Source organism: Palaemon carinicauda, chromosome 23, assembly GCF_036898095.1.
Source record: "Palaemon carinicauda isolate YSFRI2023 chromosome 23, ASM3689809v2, whole genome shotgun sequence".
Lineage (NCBI taxonomy): Eukaryota > Metazoa > Arthropoda > Malacostraca > Decapoda > Palaemonidae > Palaemon > Palaemon carinicauda.
The window spans coordinates 67,529,936-67,550,027 of NC_090747.1; the positions used below are offsets into that span (position 1 = coordinate 67,529,936).

Below are 20,092 nucleotides of genomic sequence, written 5' to 3' on the forward strand. Positions count from 1 at the left end.
CGACGAGGAGAGTATACCAGGCTTGAGAAGTCTCCCTGGGCAGAGGCAGGCACTCCAAAGCTGAGAACTTCTCCCGTGTCATACCAGATGCTCGAACGAGAAGCTAGTTTAGAAGGAGGAAAAGCAAAGGAAGACTTTCCCAGACTTCTCTTGGTTTCCAACCAGTCTCCCAGCAAGCGCATGGCCCTCTTGGAAGATCGAGAGAGCACTAACTTCGTATAAGAAGGGGTAGAAGCAGTCATGCCTAAAGTAAATTCTGAAGGCGGCGAACGGGGAGCAGCAGTCACAAAATGAGTCGGAAAAACTTCTCTAAAAACATTCATAATTTTCTTAAAATCAAGGGATTGTTGGACAACTCTATGTTCTTCCTCTTCTGACAGGATCTCCAAATGTGCATTAGTTGAAAGAGGATCATCAACTTCCTCTTCAGAGAGAACTTCATCCAATAAATGAGAAAGTGAAGTCATAGCATGTCTCGAGGGTAAAGCTTGACAGCCTACATCGACTTGTATCTGAGAAGCAGTTAAGGCAGGAGGGTCGACGTCACATCGTGACTGCAGCGACTGACGTTCGACGTCACGTCATGACTGCAGTGACTGACGCTCGACATCACGTCATGACTGCGGTATCTGCAGCTCGACGTCACGTCGTGTCTGCGGTGACTGACGCTCAACGTCACGTCGTGAATGCAGTGATTGTAGCTCGAAATCACAGTTAGACTTAGAGGACCGACGCTCAACGTCACGTCGAGATTTACGCTCTGAATCTCGCTTAACAGCAAAGCTAACACTTGGGTTAACGTCAGCGTGACGTAAAGCTTCACGCTTAGATGGTTGAAGACCTGATTCACGCTTATCAGAACCGTGACCAATTGCAATTAAAGGTTCCTGTCGAATAGGAGCATAACCGTAATCCTGCATTAAGACGGACAGATTAGACTGCATGTCCTGCAATACACTAAAATTAGGATCGGTAACACTCGGAACAGACCGTGACGTCGGGAACGTCTGTTCATGAACGTCATCACAAACCGGAGTTTCAGCACTCCGGTCACGTCTGGAACGACCAGATAACACAACGGAAACGTGACTCTTAGAAGGGGCCTCCAGAGCCACAAAACTTGACTTTAAATAAGAACGTTTAATAGGCGAACCTTCGTCTGAAGAAGGAATACGTTCCGGGCTGCTCCAGTGACTACAGCCAGGACGTTGACTTTGTTCTGAAGGAACTAACTTTCTTTTCAGAGGCCTTGAAACCTGACGCCAGGATTTCTTGCTAAAATAAGCGTCATCGGATGACGAGGAGAACCTAGTCTCACCTCTTTTATGGTAAGGACGTGCTTGAGGAGCAACGTCTGCAACCTTTGAGGGAACGTCTGTTCGTTGTTTTACACTTATTGCTCCCTTTGGTCTTGTGACATTCCTTCTCCCAGGGGTTGGGGAGCTTGAAAGAGGTCTCGGACTGGGTGAGCGGCAAGTACGAACAGACGAACCCTCCGCATTAACACTGAACACATTTTTACCACTTTTCACATTAACACTTTCACTTTTTAAAAATTTGACGTCGGACATAAGCTGGTTTCTGTCCGTAGCCAGCGATTCGACTTTTGCGCCCAAAGCATGAACAGCCTTCATCATATCTTTAAGTGAAGGTTCGTTAGTGCAAATAGGGGGTTCTGAAACTACCACTACAGGGGCAGGAAAAGGTACAGGGGCATGGGAAGAGGAAAATTCTTGAGAACAAGAAGAGCTTTTTCTTACCCTATCTCTCTCAAGTTTACGAGTATATTTGTCATACTCTAACCACTCAAATTCAGACAAAATGACACACTCATCGCATCGATCCCCTAATTGACAAGCTTTACCTCTACAATTAACACAAATAGAGTGGGGATCAATGGAAGCCTTTGGAAGGCGCCTGTTACAATTTTTGGCCACATTTTCTATAAACAGGAAAAGGGTCAGCCATAATGGAATGTTCAAAGAGAGATAAAAAAACAAGCAAAGTTCAGCAACAGCTAATCAAAAAAGGGTTCAAGTGTATTCGAAGAATATCCAACACAGCGAAAGCCAAAAAACCATTAACAAGTACTTCACCAATTGTTGAAAAACTTTAGGTTTAGCGCGAGCAAGGAACCAATGGTGACATCCAACTCGGCAGAGAAGAACTGGAGAATTTGGGAATAGTCATAGTATCCTGCCGTGTGGTGGCGCTAGTGTACACCCAGCAACCCAGCAATGTGATCGCCCGCGAGTTTTGAATCTGCCGACCGTCAGAGACGTTAGCTACATATATATCCACCGGCTAAGTTAAATATTTAAAAAGCCATAATATCATTTGGTACAAGATGACCACCGACACTACAGATTTCTCCAACAAGAGATTAGGCAGTAAATACTTCTAGGATAAATAGAAATATAAGTGACCAACAGCCACTACTGCTAGGCAAATTAAACATTATTTCTTCTATATGCTCCTTATAGAATTTGGACCCAGGACTTTTCATTTACATAGTTGAAGCTTAAATACAGAGGGCTTCTAAGACTCATAAGCATGACACAGTATTAATAATGAAAGTAGAATGGCACAAGAATGAAAAAACAAAAAAATTTTAAGCAATACAATAAGTACATACAATACTGACATTTCCCTATACAGTAGTGTCAAATATTTTCACAGTGCATTTACTGGAAACCCTCCTCTGCATCAACGATTATTTTCCAATTATGAAAGTCAATGCTTTCACACCCAAACAGCTTTTTAATGAGAATATACCTGACCCTTTCACATGATGCTGATCAATTGTTTAATAGCCAATTCACACTCATATTTCAGCAAATTAGCATAAATTTATATAGCCAAATTTTGTAAGTGTTTAATGTTATTCCTCATAAATGGTTTTCTTCACTGTTAACGGTACCTGTGATGATAACATATGCAAGCCAACTTGAATGACCATCTTGTAATGATAACTACAAGCAATATACTTCAAATGATATTGAAGACAATAAAAGGGATTTTGACGAAGAAAAAACTATTTCTGGGGAGAGACCTGTGGCGCCCGGTGAAAAGAGTCCTTTAATATACCTTTTCTGATAAAACCTTCCAATTATACCAGAGAAAGATAAAAGCATGGAATGCTGAGGTTACAACCCTCGCGCGAGCACCTTTTGGGTGTCGTGTATAAAGCAAAGGCACGTGAAATCCACTATTCACAGGTTGTCTTCCATTTAGTTAATTCCTTCGTCAAAGGGATGGGCCGATACAAAGGCCCTAGCCAACCTACCAGAGCCACGCCACCCACGCCCCGACGCGAGCGCCATCTGAACAACATCCTTCTGTATTGGCCATGATGGCTTGGAAAGGAAAGGGTGGGATCGTGTAAAATAAAAGGGAAGGGTTTCACCGGGCGCCACAGGTCTCTCCCCAGAAATAGATTTTTCCTTCGTCAAAATCCCTTTTCTGGGTCGACCTGTGGCGGCCGGTGAAAATGTACCAGAGAATGCCTTCCAAGCCCAACAATAACTACTAATTTAATGAGGGGAGAGAAAAAACACCATGTAAAGAAAACCATATATAATTAAGGTAAGTAAGCATAAAACATAAACTAGCCACAGGGCATAGTGAGAGTAAGGTTAAACAAACATGATAACAAGGAAGCCTCCGAGTATCAGAGTAAACATGCAACAAAACTGACATGGCTAAGAATACCCCAACACTATAATTACGGTAAACAATAATAGTTACAATCATATTAACCTAATATGTAATAAACTTAGGGCTAACGAACCACCAAGGAAGCGGCGTCGTGGTGCAAGTGGCGGGTAGGAGGGAGAAGAAAAGAGATGGATGAAAGGAAGAACAAAAGATCACTGGGGAGAGATAAGGCTCCCAGCTGCAACCGTTGGGTATTTAAGGGCCTGTAAGTTCTTTAGATAGTGGCGTTTGAAGACCATAGGAGATTTCCAACCCGTGTACTTTTTAAGGTCATCAAAGTCCATATTTTGGAAATAATTGATGGAGGTAGCTACCGACCGGATATCATGAGCATGGGGAAATGATCCCGGATTGGCTTGTTTAATGAAGTATAGGATCTGTTGCCTAATACCACGTATGGAAATGGTGCCTCCTTGTTCTCTGATAAACAAGGGGCCAGACGATCGGGTAGCAGTCCTGGCTAAAAAGGCCCTGAGAGTGGTGACTAGTCATAGAGAAGTATCTTGGAGAAGAGGAATAATCTTCCAAGGGGACCACCTATTTTGGGGGTCTTCGTTTTTAGTCTGGAGAAAGAAGTACTTCACCTGAAGGGAGGAAATCTATGTTTTCTGAGTTCCGTGAGAGAGCTGCTAGTTCTGAGATTCTAGAACCCGAGCCAAAGCTGTTAGAAATAAAGTCTTCCTAAGAAGAGTGATATAGGAGCAGGATTCGTTGTCCGTGTCGGAGGCCAGTTTGAGGACATCATTTAGAGACCAAGAAACCTTTTGTGGACAACCGAAGGTTGAAGCCTAGCACACGCTTTTGGAATATACGAGAAATAAGCCTCCGCCAGGTTAATGTTAAACCCAACCAGGAAGACTTTCCTCAGAGCTGACTTAATGGTGGTTATAGTGCTAGCTGCTAGGCCTTTGTCAAATATGGACCTAAAGAAGGAGATGGCTAAATTAGGAGTCATAACCGAATGGTCTGAATTCTTTAAGAAATCTGTTAGTTTCTTAACTGCCGAATCATATTGGCGAATCGTAGAGTCCCTTTTGTCTGATTCTATAAAGAGGACATTATCTGGGTCGATGTTTGCATCCCTACGAGCCGCAAACTTCATGAAATCCACAAAGTTAGGGTTTTGGCTATCCTTGGGGAATCTGACACAGTCCGAGTTTGGAGCACTTGGGTCAGTTTGGGGAATGGGATCCGGAAGGGACGGAGTTTCAACTCGAGGAGGAGAGGAAACCAACTGCTCTTTGGCCAGTGAGGTGCCACTAAAGCCACTGCCCCGTTGAAGGAGCGGAGTTTGTGCAAGACTTTCAGTAGAAGATTCACTGGAGGGAATAAGTAGATCTTCTGCCAATGGTTCCAATCCAGGGTTAATGCGTCCATGGCATAAGCCTGAGGGTCCAGGTTCGGGGTCACATAACATGGGAGTTTGTGATTGAGTCGGGTCGCGAATAGATCTACCTGGAGACCTGGAACCAGCCTGAGTATCCACCGGAAGGAGTGCATGTCCAGGGACCACTCCGATTCCAGTGGGCTCGTCCTGGATAATGAGTCTGCTATCACATTCTGGACTCCTGCTAGGTGAGTTGCTGACAGGAACCAGTCTTTGTCGGCTGCCAAGGCGAAGATAGTGACCAGGATCTGATTCAGGTTGGGTGATTTGGATCCCCATCTGTTGAGGCAGTGGACTACAGCCGTGCTGTCTGAGACTACTCTGATGTGGGTCGACCTCGGAGGAGAGATTCTCTTCAGGGTCAAGAACACCGTCATGGCTTCGAGAACATTGATATGGAACTGCCTCATGGCTGGTGACCAAGAGCCCTGAAACATCTGATGTTGGGAGTAACCCCCCCATCCACTCAGAGACGTGTCGGTATGAATTGTCACTTGTGGAGAGGGGAACTGTAGAGGAACCGATTTGGAGAGGTTCCTCCGTTTGGACCATGGTTGTAGTCTCATTTTTAAGACAGAGGGGATCTTCGAGGTCTTGTCTCTTAAATGTATTGTCGCTCTCTTTCTCCAAACTCGATTGATGTCTTTGAGTTTGGCTTTTAATAGGAGATCGGTCAGTGAGGCAAATTGGGGAAGGCCGAGGATTCGTTCTAAAGCTCTTCTGGACACCTATCTGTGTTTGAGAAAGTTCCTGACCTTGGAAGCTATCTCCCTTACCTTCTTGGGAGGAAGGGAGAGTCTGTGCTTTGAAAGGTCCCAACGGATGCCTAACCATTCGAAGTGGCTTGATGGTTGTAGGCGAGACTTCCGGAGGTTGACTTGGAAGCCCAGTTTGGCGAGAAAATGGAGTACCTTCGACGTAGCTCTGTTGCATTCCTGGTGCGACTGGGCCCAAATGAGCCAATCTTCCAGATAGGCGATGATCTGTATCCCTTGGTGTCTGAGTTGCTCGAGCACCGTCTCCCCCAGTTTCGTGAATATCCTGGGGGCAATGCTGAGACCGAAGGGCATGACTTTGAATGCAAAGGCTCTCTTGCCGAGATGGAAGCCTAGGTAAGGAGAAAAGTTTCGAGCTACTGGGACATGATAATAGGCGTCGGTAAGATCGATAGAGGTGGTGACGGCCCCACGGGGAAGTAAGGTCCGTACCCGAGAGATAGTCAGCATACGGAACTTGTCGCAAAGGATGTAAGAGTTGAGCTTCGACAAGTCCAGAACTACTCTCAACGCCGACGAGTCTTTCTTCGGGACTGTAAACAGGCGGCCTTGGAATTTCAGGGACCGAACCCGTTTGATTGCTTTCTTCTTGAGTAACTCCGCAGTGTACTCTTCCAGGATGGGAGTGGGTCTCTGGAAGAAGGTCACTGGTGGAGGAGGGGATCCCTGTGACCATTTCCAACCCAAGCCCCTGGATATTATGCTGTGAGCCCATGGACTGAAGGTCCAATGGTCTCAGAAGTGATAAAGTCTCCCTCCTACCAGCATCACATCATTGGGAGGGAGTGAACCTAGGGCCCCTCCCTCCACGGGCACCCCTTGCTCTAGGTCCTCCGCGTTGACGGAACTATCCTCTACCTCTGAAACTCCCTCTCTGGTATCCACGAAAGGAACCGGAGGATTCGTAAGCAGGGTTGTATGCAGGAGAGGACATCCAAGAGGGGTTTGGGCTGTGTACCAGGGGGAGCAGTGAGGTAGACTACCTGCTGAGGGGGAGCCTGTTGTTGAGAAGTCGAGGCAGCGGAAGACTGTGGGGACGAGGTACCCCGGGCAGTCTTGTAAGGACTAAACCTCTGCTTCTTCTTGAAGAACGTGTGTCTCTGGGGTTCGAACCTCTTTTTGGCTGAGAGACCCCACCTTACCTGCAAATTTTGGTTTGCTCTCGCCGCGTCCTGAAGAACCTTATCCACCTCGGTCTGAGGGAAGAGGGTCTTACCCCAGCTGGAGGATGCTATCAGCCTGTTCCGTTCATGTCTGATGGAGGCCTCAGACAGAACGAACTTCCTGCAACTAACTCGAGCTGACCAGAAGTCATGGAGGTCTATTTGGTAGGACAGCAGCTGGTTCTTTGTGGCGACTCTGAACAGCGTTTCCTCTGGGTAAAGAGATGCTAGGGACTCCATGGAGGTGATGGATTGGAGGGACCTAGCTAGTCTAGTACGGGTCTCGAACTCAGTTTTGAGAAGACTCTCTATTAATCTGAGAAGCTTCTCAGAGAAAAGAGTAGAGGCACAGTCCGGGTCTAGCTTCCCCACTGTGAAGGTAGAAGCCGCGGCATCCCAGGTTGCAGAGGTACCCGGAATAAGCAAAGAGGTGGGGTCCGTCTCTTTGAGAGCCGGCATGGAAGAGCCTTCCTTGATGGCCTGTATAGTCAGCTCTGTAACTTTGTCTATGAGCGGCAAAGAGATGGAGGCCGCTGTCGTAAAAATAGTGTAGGCACCTTTGTGTGGGGTGAGCTTGGAGTTAATACACCCCCACTCTGATAGTGTTCTGGCCCAGATAGCCTGGGCCTGCTCTTTTGGAAATATCACCGTTTCCTTCGGTACCTTGTCCATACGGACCAATGCATGTTCCTTTAAACGTACGAAACCATTGAACGGGAATTCTAGGCCCGGGGGGTAGAACTCCAGGTCCTCTAGAGGGCGGGTGCCTATGCCCTCCAGAGTTAGGGAACCATCTAAGAATGGGGCATGCAAGGCAAACCGCCAAGGATTGTTTTTATCGAAGGGCGGTAGCTTCGATGCGTCTGGGGCAGAAGGGGGAGGAAGCTGAGTTCCGGCGCGGATCAGAGTAGCCATCATATCCTTAATCTCTGTCATCGCCCCAGACTGATGTTGAATTTGTTCTCTGACCAAATCTCTGACCAGTTCGATGGGGACGAGATCGCCCCAGGGTACCTGAAAGCCACCCGTTGGTTTTGTCTTGGATTTGGTAGACTTAGACTTCTTAGGAGTCGTGGTTTTACGAGGAGCAATATGAATATCAGGAGCTGTCGAGGGTCCGGGGACCGGTGACGTTGATACTGGCAAAGCTGAAGTCTTATAAGTTCGAAGTGGCTTCACCTTGGGTCGTACGGAGGCAGAGGGATCCCGAGGAGAAGCCTTAGAGTTATCAAAACCTAGAAAGGAAGAGGTAGGAGAGGGAGTAGGAGAGAAAAGGGTTTCCACCAACTCGGCACCACTTACCTGCTCGTCCCTGGGTTCTACGTCTATATCCAGATCTGCCACGTCCAGCGGTACGAGGGGTTCGCCCTCCGCGGAAATGGTGGCCCTGACTTCTTCAATTAAGGGGGCAGCAACGTCAGGGGAGACTGCAGCAGTAGTCAAGCCTGGGAAGAGACGGGAGGCCATGTCTCCATCGAGGAGATAGGGTGCGCCAGACGGGGCATTCCTGCCGAAGCCCGACACCCACGGACGAAGAGTAGCCCTTGCTGAACGAAGAGAGACATCATCGGCCTGAAAGATTTGCAGTGATTAGTGATGCAGGAGGGGGTTTGCTCTCCAAAATATACTGTGTATATCATATTCATGGCTAAATTAGTGTCTGCCAACGAGAAATAAGGAACAAAAGGAAAACCCACTTACATCATCGTTCAGTAGAATTGACGACAGCTCGTAACAGAGCGAGCACAAATCCGGGAACCAGACCATAAATTGGGCCTGGCCCGGTTCCCGGATAAAGGGGATGGAGCAGTGCGCATGAGACCGACAGAGGTCATGCCCAACGGGGTCGTTGAACGAGGCAGGGCATCCTTCAGCAGTACAACGGACCTTCTGTAAAAGAAAGGAGACATGAGTCTGGTGTTCCTTGAAACTCTGATAAGGGGTTAAAAAACCCTATTATCATAGAGCTCCGGCACTCACTGAATTCCCTAAGCTCCAATATTGCATTTAACTAATATCTGAATATCACTTTTAAGATGATACAGCCCCATACCATGCTGGCGCTTTAATATTCAATTGTTTGTATAATTGTAATTTACCTAATGTCTGTTAATGACAGAAGAATAAATAACCTAAAGCAATCTGCCGACCTCCGGGGTCGGGGAAGCAGTGACAGGCCCTTAAAATAAATATAAACACCAGCCTTAGCTAAAGGCAAGGCAAATATAAGTGTGAAGTGTATGGGCGACCTCCGGTGAAGCCGGAAGGTGATGAGATGTCCTGAATAATTCAATTGTGGCTAATAATTCAATTGTGAAAGATATAAAACACAAGCCGCAGCTAAAGGCTAAGGCTTAGATAATAGTAAAGCGTATTTACGATCTCCGGTGAAGCCGGAGGGAGAAGAAAGGTCCTGAATAATTATATTGTGAATAATAACACAATTGTAATAACAATGGCTATTGTGTAGATATGGCCGTGGCCTGAGACCGCAGTAAGGGCCACCGGAGGGTCGTATCTAAACAATATGAAGCCTGTCCCATGTAGTAAACAATATATAAACATAACAATAGAACTAAAGTCATTGAGAATCCCTCATGGCAGAGTAGAACTCAAGGCGGAGTGGAAAAACGTTCATAACTACTCCCAAGCCGTAACGGGGAGAGGACGAAACTCGGACCTAAAAATAACGCTAACTATAGAAAAGTAACCAAAATTAAATAACTCGTAAGTTATCAACACCCGTAGGGGGAGAGGTGAGGGGGGGAGAACCCGTTGAACGCACAAAATGGAAAACGGGAAATCCGCTCACCCACCGGAGCTAAGAAAGAAAACGAGAGAGAGGGGTAACTCGAGACTGCGAACAGAAAACGAGAACCCCAAGCTCTCGCTCTCTTGGACACAAAATCAGGACTAATAATCACAGAACACTATTATAAACGTATAAAATAAAACTGTACATCAAGATAAGACTACGAACGAAGAATAGCATCTGCTAAAACCCAAAATAAATAGCAAAGTCGAGTGACGAACGCCCCTGTGGGGCGGGTACTAAACAATAACAAAGCTAGAAGGCTATCTTGTTCGTAGGCTGGACTTACTAGCAAAAAGTACCATGAGCATAATAACGGTTCCAAAGGCATAAGGCCAGGGACTTAACCAAGAACCTAAGTGACAGAGTACTAAACGGGCAGACTAAGATGAATTCCCAAGACAAGTGAACAAACAATGGCCGCCGTGAAGGGCCAGACGGGAATGATAAAACAGACTATACTGGATATAAAACAAAAGCCCGGTACTATAAAAAGCTGTCAAAACAAACTATGGTACTTAACATTGGAATGTGTGAAGATGGAGATTCGGACATGACGAAATAAATCCACGAGTGTGAAAAAAGCCGAGAGCACCACAAAAAATTCCCACAATGTCGCAGTCCAAAAAGAAGGATGTAGTTTAGATGGCGCTCACGTCGGGGCGTGGGTGGCGTGGCTCTGGTAGGTTGGCTAGGGCCTTTGTATCGGCCCATCCCTTTGACGAAGGAATTACTGTAACTAAATGGAAGACAACCTGTGAATAGTGGATTTCACGCGCCTTTGCTTTATACTCGACACCCAAAAGGTGCTCGCGCGAGGGTTGTAACCTCAGCATTCCATGCTTTTATCTTTCTCTGGTATAATTGGAAGGTTTTATCAGAAAAGGTATATTAGAAGGACTCTTCACCGGCCGCCACAGGTCGACCCAGAAATGAAGATGACAAATCATACACTAAATATAACTTTTAGAAAAATCAAATCAAATCATCGGGACAAAGGAAGCAAGTGTAAAATAATCTAACCAAACCATAGACAGAAGAAGCAAGTTTAAACTAATTTGGCTTACGGCTGTGCAACGTAAATGGATAATGTCACTAATATACCTGGCAGTAACTTAGCTGTTGGGAACAGAGTATCATATTGTTCGACAATTCTCTTTAAGTACTCGTCAACCGTCAAAGGAAGATCAAGGGAGCTTATTATGTGCTGGGCGGCCATATAACCTTTCATTCCCATACACTGCACCTTGATTTCCCATGTATATTGTTTCCCATAATCAGAGCAGATGACCTGGGTAGCTTCTGTATACAACCTTTCAGTGTCTGTCAAACATGATTATTCATTATTACAGTAATTCTAAAAAGGAACAGATTCCAAACAGTATCCTTCTTCCAAATAAATCCCAGTACCTCTTATCAATGCCGTAGCAATAACTCAAGAAGTAAACCTGAAAAAAATTTCTATATTAAGTGCACTTGCAATCATGGGGAAATATCACAATATTTTTTAAGTACTGTAATTTGTATTTTCCTATCTATACAAGTAAGTTCTTTAATAAGAGTATGACTTTAGCAAACCTGGAAGTCATCAAAAATTAAATGAGATACAGTAGTTATAACTAGCGAGAGGTGGTGAGTAAGCACCGCACACCCATCAGTCAGCAAGACCCTCACTTTTGATCTTAGGCCTGGGACTTGTGGAGTGATTGTGGCAGGAAATACAACTTAAAGGACCCAGGTTTGTAAAGTAAAAATGTAATTCAGTTAAAAAAAATACAAAAATACAAATTACTTTTAAAATTTGTGATTTGCTCCTACACTAATAAAACCACTGTCCATTGACATAACAAATTTGGAGATAATTTGTATTTTTCCTAACATACAAACCTGGAGCTATTTATAGGGGTATTACTTCGGGCAACACTGAAAACTAGCCAAGACAATTTCATTGAGATATAACTACCCCGTCCTCTAGTTAGCGGAAAGGGGGTGGGATAGACTGACTACCCCGCTCATTCCCACCCGTCGACTGAGTAACCACTTTTGCTATCTGGCAGGACTTCTAGGGGGACAGGGTGGCAGGCCAATTTGTATAAATAGCTTCAGGTTTGTATGTTAGGAAAAATACAAATTATCTCCAAATTTGTTATTTGTTCCAACACAGATACAAACCCTTCGATATTTATAGAGGCGACTTACTTTTAAGAGGGAGGGAGTCCTACCAACTTGCCTTGGCTATGACCTGGGGTTCTCTCTAATTGATCTTTGATCTAATTAGTAGGAACCCTACCCTCGCTAAAATCAAAGTAGTTACAAGGTAACACTGATAGTGGCCTGCAGAAGCTTGTGTGAGAGAGACTAGTGGCTTGTCTTTACATAGAAACTCGAAGATAAGCATGAGTTCTAAGACATACCCAATACCTTCCCTCAAGAGGTATTGGAGACGTAATAAAGTATGTATCAATACTCAGGATGCACAAGGGAAATGAATCTTACCTACAGAGAGGTGTGGTCAGCTATGCTGCGGTCTTGCGGAGCTGTTTCCCCAAGGGGAGAGAAGGTGAAAGGAAGAAAGGAGCCAGACATTCTTTCTCAATCACCCCAAACTAACCCAGGTAACCTCAGCCCTCAACCCTCTGCTACTTGTCCACCAAGGAGCTTGAGGCATTAAATCACTGGTTGTGTGGCCACCACAAGACCAATGGAAAAGGTTTCCATGTTCCTGTGGGTTACGTCTTTCAGGTGAAGGTCGTCTGGCGCTTCCACATTCCTTCTTGCATTACCTGTGCCACAGAAAAATTCTTCTAGAACGCCAGGAACGTTGCAATACCCTTGACGTCATGAGCTCTGGCTCAATTGGATGGAGGAGGGTCTGGATTGAGAGCATACTCAATCACTTTCCTTATCCAAGAGGAAATAGTATTCCTCGTGACCCTCCTCTTGACCTTCCCCGTGCTAACAAAAAGCGCTTGCACAATGGGGCGAGTTGTTTTTGTTCTTTTTAAGTAACACCTCAGACTCCTTACTGGACATAATAACAGTTGGTCTGGATCTCCGGTTATAGAATAAAGACTCTCTATCCGGAATGGGCCAAACTTGGAGTCCAGCACACCCAGATTTTGAGTCTTAGCTATGAACTCAGGGACGTAGTCGAGGATTACTTCTCCCCATCTCATAGAGTGGGAGACGTGAGCAGATAGACCATGAAATTTGCTGACTCTCTTGGCCGAAGCCAACGCGAGCAGGAACGTCTTCCAAGTACAGTGGCGATCAGAGACCTGGCATAATAGTTCATACGGAAGGGCCTTCAGAGACCTGAGGACCCAAACCACGTTCCAAGGGGAGGTCTTAGCTCTACCCCGGGGACGAGTAAGCTCGTAACTACGTATGAGTAAAGAAAGTTCCAACGAGGAGGAAATATCAACTCCTTTCAGTCTAAAGGCGGGACTCAAGGCTGAGCGGTAGCCTTTGACTACTGAGACCGAGAGAAGCATTTCTTCCCCAAGGTATACAAGGAACTCCGCTATAGTTGGAACAGAAGCATTCAACAACACCAACCACAGAAAACTGACCATTTCGCCTGGTAGACTGCCTCTATAGATCTCCTGAGATATCCAGCCATTCTTTTCGCAAATGGTTGTGAAAAGCCTTGTGCATGAGAAGGTGCTGGACAGTCTCCAGGCGTAAAGCCGAAGCAAAGCTACAGCTTTGTGGAAGATGTTAGCATGTGGTTGTTTGAGACGGTCGTGCCGTGGAGGGAGCTCCCTCAGGATCTCCATGAGGAGTTCTACAAGGTCTGGGAATCATTCCGCGGGATGTGATAGCGGAACTATCAGAGTCATTTGCAAGTTGTTGCTTGCTCGTACCTGGTTGAGGGCTTTTCTTATCAGACAACAGGGGAACCGCGTAAGCGTCCAGGTTTATACATCATTGTTGAAAAGCATCTTGCCAAAGAGCTTGGGGATCCGGGACTGGGGAGCAGTACAACGGGAGCCTGAAATTCAGGGAGGTTGCGAATAGATCCACAGTCGGGGAACCCCACAAAGTCGGGACTTTCTTGGCTATCAGAGGATTCAAAGACCACTCGATGCCAACTATTTGAGTCGCTCTGCTCAGCTTGTCCGCTATCACATTCCACTTGCTCGGAATGAAGCAAGCTGATAGTTACAGAGTTGTCTTCTGCCCATCTGAGTACAGTGGAACCTCTACATACGAACGTATCTACATCCGAATTTTCCAACATCCGAAGTAAAATTCGAGCAATTTTTCGACTCTACACCCGAATTCTATTTCGACACACGAAGCAAGCAATTTTCGTCGTACCGGTTGTATCCAAATTTTTTGACACGCGAAGTACAATTCGAACACGTTCCTACTCTACACCCGAATTTTTTTTCGACACCCGAAGTAAACAATACCCGTACGCGTAGGTGGTACTCATAGCGCCGGATGTATTTTTTATTTCCGCCGATAGAAGGCAGCACTTCGACCTCGGAGGGATCCTCAATTAGCGTGGCTTGGGTCATTCCTCTGTTCTCGTCGGCTTCGTGTGGTTGTGCCCTGTGCGTTCTGCTATTAACTGTTCTAATCATGATTTTTTACGTGCATCCTTTTAAGGTAATTTACGTAAAGCATGGGTCCTAAAAGGCTTAGTTTTGCAAGTGGTAGTGGTAGTGGTGAGAAAAGGAAGAAGGAAATGCTTTCTTTAGAAGTAAAGCAAGAAATTATTGAAAAGCATGAGCGTGGCATCCGCGTGAGTGAACTTGCAAAAGAATCTGGCCGAAATATGTCGACGATCTCGACAATCTAGAAACAGAAAGAAGCCATTAAAGCAGTGAAACCTTCTAAGGGGATCACCATCATTTCAAAACGTCGTAGCCCTATCATACATGAGATGGAACAACTTCTGCTAATCTGGATCAAGGACAGAGAGATTGTTGGCGACACCACCACCGAAACTATCATCTGCGATAAGGCGCACGCCATCTTCACGGACTTGAAGGAGGAGAGCTCTGGGGGTGATGCGGGGGAGAGTTCAACCGAACCTTCCTCAGACGATTTCAAGGCATCTTGTGGCTGGTTTGAGAAATTTAAGAAACGGTCCGGGATTCATTCAGTTGTTCGCCACGGAGAGGCTGCTAGTGCGGACACAAAGGCTGCAGCTGACTTTGTGAAGAGCTTTGAAAGGATCGTGCAGGAAGAAGGCTACGTAGAGCAGCAGGTGTTTAATTGTGATGAAACCGGGCTATTTTGGAAGAAGATGCCCAGTCGAACCTACATCACCGCCGAAGAGAAGAAATTGCCTGGGCATAAGCCAATGAAGGATCAGTTGACTCTTTCCCTATGTGCCAATGCTAGCGAGGACTTTAAAGTCAAGCCCTTACTGGTTTACCATTCGGAGAACCCTAGGGCCTTTAAGGCACAGAATGTGGATAAGGACCAGCTTCATGTCTTCTGGCGATCCAACTCGAAGGCCTGGGTCACTAGGCAGTTCTTTGTCCAATGGGTTAACCAAGTTTTCGGTCCTTCTGTGAAGAAGTATCTTCATGAGCAGAAATTGCCTTTAAAGTGCCTGCTATGATTTGACAATGCACCCGCTCACCCCCCCCCGGACTTGAAGATGATATCTTCGATGAATTCAAGTTCATAAAGGTGCTGTATCTTCCACCGAATACCACCTCTATCCTCCAGCCCATGGACCAGCAAGTCATCTCAAATTTCAAGAAGCTCTACACCAAGCACCTATTCAAGCAGTGCTTTAATGTCACGCAAAGCACAAACTTAACTTTGTGTGAATTTTGGAAAAACCACTTTAACATCGTGCACTGCTTGAAGATCATAGATCAGGCTTGGGTGGGAGTAAAGCGACGGACACTGAATTCTGCCTGGAAGAAGCTGTGGCCTGATGCAGTTTCTCCCCGAGATTTCGAGGGTTTTGACCCCAAACCTGATCCCGTGGTGGGTGCAGCAGAAGACGTAGAGGAAATCGTCTCCCTTGGCAAGTCCATGGGTCTGGAGGTCGACGCAGATGACATCACGGAACTCGTCGCCGAACATCACGACGAACTTACCACAGAGGAGCTCAAGGAACTCCATGCTATGTCAGAGCACATGAGTGATGACGAGGAAGGGATCGAGGAGGTAAAACGTGTTAGGTTCGGCGCAAATAAAAGAGATGTTAGGAAAATATCAAGACGTGGTCGACTTCATCGACAAATATCATCCAAAAAAATTGCAGGTTTGTCGTGTAGTTGTGCAGTTCGATGATGTTTGCCTAACTCATTTTCGAAACATTCTGGAAAGCCGTACCAAGCAACTTTCTATCGATAGCTTCTTTAAAAAAACTACAAAGCGAACTCGTGATGGAAGAGGAAGGAAGTGGTTCAAAGAAAACGGCAAAGAGTGAAGCGAAAGAAAGTGAAACAAAGAAAACGGCAAAGAGTGAAGAGAAAAAAATTCAATCAATTTTAAGTGGAGAGAGTGAAAGTGATTAAAATTAATCATCAAAAAGAAAAAAAGAAAATGTAAAAAAAAAATATAAAATATGAAAATAAAATAAATAAGCTAAGTTAGATTAAAGTTCACTTAGTGTAAGTTAGAATAAGTTACGGTAGTGTACGTTTATCGTAGTCAACCTCTCTACCTCCTCGCCGCCCGTCCGTCTCCTCTCTGCGTAGCAAGACCAACAACACCTGCACCTGGACTTTGTAAGGTAAAGTGACGCTAAAAACCTGTTTCTTATTTATTATTTCTTGATCATTATTCTTTTTTACATGTCTATTATCTAATCTAGAGTGCATATTGTCATGTGTAATTATGTGTAGTAATTTATTAAGGAGTTATCATAGGTTTTTGGGCTCAACCACGGATTAATCCTATTTCAATGTATTTTTATGGGAAAATTAGTTTCTACATCCGAACATTTTCTACATCCGAAGTCGGTCGTGGAACGGATTAAATTCGTATGTAGAGGTACCACTGTATCTCTACTGCAAAATGGCACAGCTGCTGTGAAAAGGTACTGCCCTGCTTGTTCAGATATGCTACTACTGCGGTGTTGTCGCTCATCAACACCACAGAGTGGCCCACCAGGACCTGGTGGAACTGTTTGAGGGCCAGAAAGGTTGCCCTCATCTCTTAAGAGATTTATGTGCTGGTACCTTTCTGATTCGGACCATTGGCCGGAGATGTAATGGTGTAGCACGTGAGCCCCCCACCCTTCTTTTGATGCATCCGAAAAGAGCATCAATTCCGGGGGAGATATGAGAAGATCGACCCCTTTGCAGAGGTTCGGCTCCGCTAGCCACCATCTGAGATCCGGCTGTTCCTCTAGCCCTATGCGGACTAGCTGATCAAGGGAATCGGTGGACTGGTTCCACTGGGATTTCAGTTGCCACTGAAGAGATCTCATCCTCGGACAACTGTTGAGGACCAGTCTGGTCAGGGAAGAGGTAACCGAGAAGGAAAAGACAATACTGCGCCGGGAGCTCTTCCCAACTGAGGAAGGCTTGTGCTTTCTCCCTCAGTCTCTGAATTCTTTTGTCTGATGGAAACACTTTGTGCCTTAGGGTGTCTCTGCACATGCTTAGGTATACTAGTTCTCGAGAGGGAAGCAAATGAGACTTCTCGAGGTTTACCATGATCTCCAGATTCTGGAAAAACCTTAGAAGTATCTTCGGAGACAGATTCCGACTCTGTGGGCTCAAGATGATACTAGGGCAAACACTCTCGTGAAGACCTAGTGTGCTGTGGAAAGACCGAACACAGCACCCTGAACTGGTAATGCTTCTGGTTAAACATGAATCTTAGATACTTCCTGGAATATGGATGAATTGAGATCTGGAAGTATGCGTCCTTCAGATCTAGAGTGCACATGAAGTCCTGCGGTCTTATCGCTTGTCTGACAGTGTCTGCCATCTCCATTCTAAACGGGCTCTGCTCAACAAACCTGTTCAGAGCTGAGAGGTTGATGACTGGTCTCCAGCCTCCAGATGCCTTTCTCACAAGAAAGAGTCGACAGTAAAAGCCTGGGGACCTGTCGGGGACCTCCTGGAGAGCGCCCTTCTCCAACATGGTCTAGACTTCTGTCGTGAGGGCACACTCCCGTGCGGATCCCTTCACACAGGAGTTCGATTGATTGATTGATTGATTTAAAGTTTTCAGGCATCCTGACATCTAAGGTCATTGACGCCGGTAACATTTAATTTATGTATACAAAAATAAAAAATAAAATAAAATAAAAAATAAAAGAGTATTCAATTAAAATCATAAAAGTTGAATGTCATAAAAGTTAAATAGTTTTCAGAAGACCTGCTTCTGAAATAAATCTAAAAATGCCACTTGCATGGTAGGACACATCATTTCCAAGAATCTTGGCAAGGATGAACTTGCCACCCTCACCTCGAGCCTCAAACAGATATCTATTCCTTAAGTTGTTATAATTGGGGCATTCGGTCAACAAATGCCTCACTGTTAGAGGTACTAAACAGTCGTCACATTACAGTTGGTGTTGGCCCTTCAGCAGAAACTCGTGTGTCAACCGAGTGTGACCAATACGGAGACGACAAAGAGATGTCTCCCATTTTCGGGGCATCATATTATACTTCCAAGGAGAAATGACATTTGTTACCTCTCGCATTTTATTCCCATCTAGGCTATCCTATTGCTGTTGCCATTTATTGCAAACCAATTTCTTGATGTCAGGTAAGAAATCATTACAGGGAATGGGATACCTTCTTGGCAGCAACTCGGATGCAGCCTTCTTAGCCAGTGAATCTGCCTTCTCGTTCCCAGACACACCTACATGTGCTGGAACCCAACAATATTGAACTGTTATACCTCTCCGTCCAATAATAAAAAGCCATTCTAAAATCTTTAAAACTAGAGGGTTATTAGAATTAAAAACTTCTATAGCTTGAAGGACACTCCTTGCATCACTAAAAATTGTAAAATTACCCTCCTTCTCCAACGCTATTTTCTCAATAGCGGTTAATATGCCATACAGTTCGGCAGTAAATATGGAAGCGGTCAGAGGAAGTGCACCTCTACAATTAAAACCATTACTATGTACTCCAAATCCAACGCCAGCATCAAATTTGGAGCCATCAGTATAGATAAAAGTTGATCCTCTATGTTCTTTAACATGTTCATTAAAAAGAGACCTGGCTTCTAGGTCTGACATATTCTTCTTATCTCCAATAAAATATTTACAAAAAGATATCTCTGGTAACTTTCATGGAGGCGTTGATGATACCTTGAATGGAAGTACCTTATTTCTAATTATATCCAGACTATTTAATAATCGTTTCACCCGAAAGCCATAAGGGTGAGGAGATTTTGGGTGCAACTAAAAGTATGATGCATGTCTTACAAGGCTTGCAGTCTGAAAGGCTAGAGAGTTAGGGAGTCTTTGCAATCTAAACCAATACCGAATAATGGAAGACATTCGGTAAAGGTCTAGAGGTAACTCTCCAGCATCAACAAGGAGACTTGGGATAGGCGAGGTTTTAAAAGCTCCTGTAGACAATCTAATACCTGCATGATGTATCGAGTCTAATATTTTTAACCGGCTTGGGGTGGCTGAAGAATATAATTCACATCCATAACTAATTTTGGAAAAAATCAAGGCCTTGTATAATCTTAAAATAGTATTGCGGTCTGCCCCCTATGATGTATGGGACAATACTTTCAAGATATTCAGAGCTTCAACACATTTAGCTTTCAACGTTTTAAGTGAGAAACCCATGTAAGCCTACAATCAAATATCAAACCTAAAAATTTAGCTTCACTTGCACATGGTATCCGTTGACCTTTAATGTATATATCCGGGTCTTGGATGTACTCCCCGGATACGACAAAAATGGACAATAGTAGTTTTACTTGTCGAGAACTTAAATCCATTCATGTCAGCCCACTGGATAATTTTATCAATAGAGAGTTGGATTTTTCTCTCAACCATTGCCATTCTAGTGCCAGAAAATGATATTGAGAGATCATCCACAAATAATGTTGAGAGAACATCCCTGGGAATGACTGAGGATATCCCATTAATTGCTAGTGCAAACAGGGTTACACTCAGCACACTCCCCTGAGGAACTCCTCCTTCCTGACACTTACTCTCTGATAGAGTTTCCCCCACTCTCACTTGAAAAACTCTATGTGAAAGAAATGACTGAATAAATAGTGGTAGTTCTCCTTTTAATCCTAGTTCAAGAATTGTTTTAAGTATACCATATCT

General features: G+C 44.8%; 2 protein-coding genes across 3 annotated transcripts in view; both read right to left on the minus strand.

Annotated features, from left to right (window-relative positions):
* Positions 1 to 20,092, minus strand: part of Gs1l (GS1-like) — a 255,445-nt gene that overhangs the window by 191,183 nt on the left and 44,170 nt on the right. Inside the window, exon 2 of one of the 2 annotated variants that reach the window (XM_068347006.1) lies at positions 10,960 to 11,178. The exons of the other annotated variant lie outside the window; for it this stretch is intronic. Coding sequence (XP_068203107.1) covers positions 10,960 to 11,178 — 219 coding nt within the window. The remainder of the gene's footprint in view (positions 1 to 10,959; positions 11,179 to 20,092) is intronic. 2 annotated transcript variants of the gene reach the window in all.
* On the minus strand, positions 6,721 to 8,993 carry LOC137617149 (uncharacterized). The gene is made up of 2 exons (XM_068347004.1): positions 8,745 to 8,993; positions 6,721 to 8,615 (listed from the first exon to the last, which is right to left on the minus strand). The coding sequence occupies exons 1-2, from the start codon at positions 8,808 to 8,810 to the stop codon at positions 6,735 to 6,737; spliced, it is 1,947 nt and encodes a 648-aa protein (XP_068203105.1). The 5' UTR covers positions 8,811 to 8,993; the 3' UTR covers positions 6,721 to 6,734.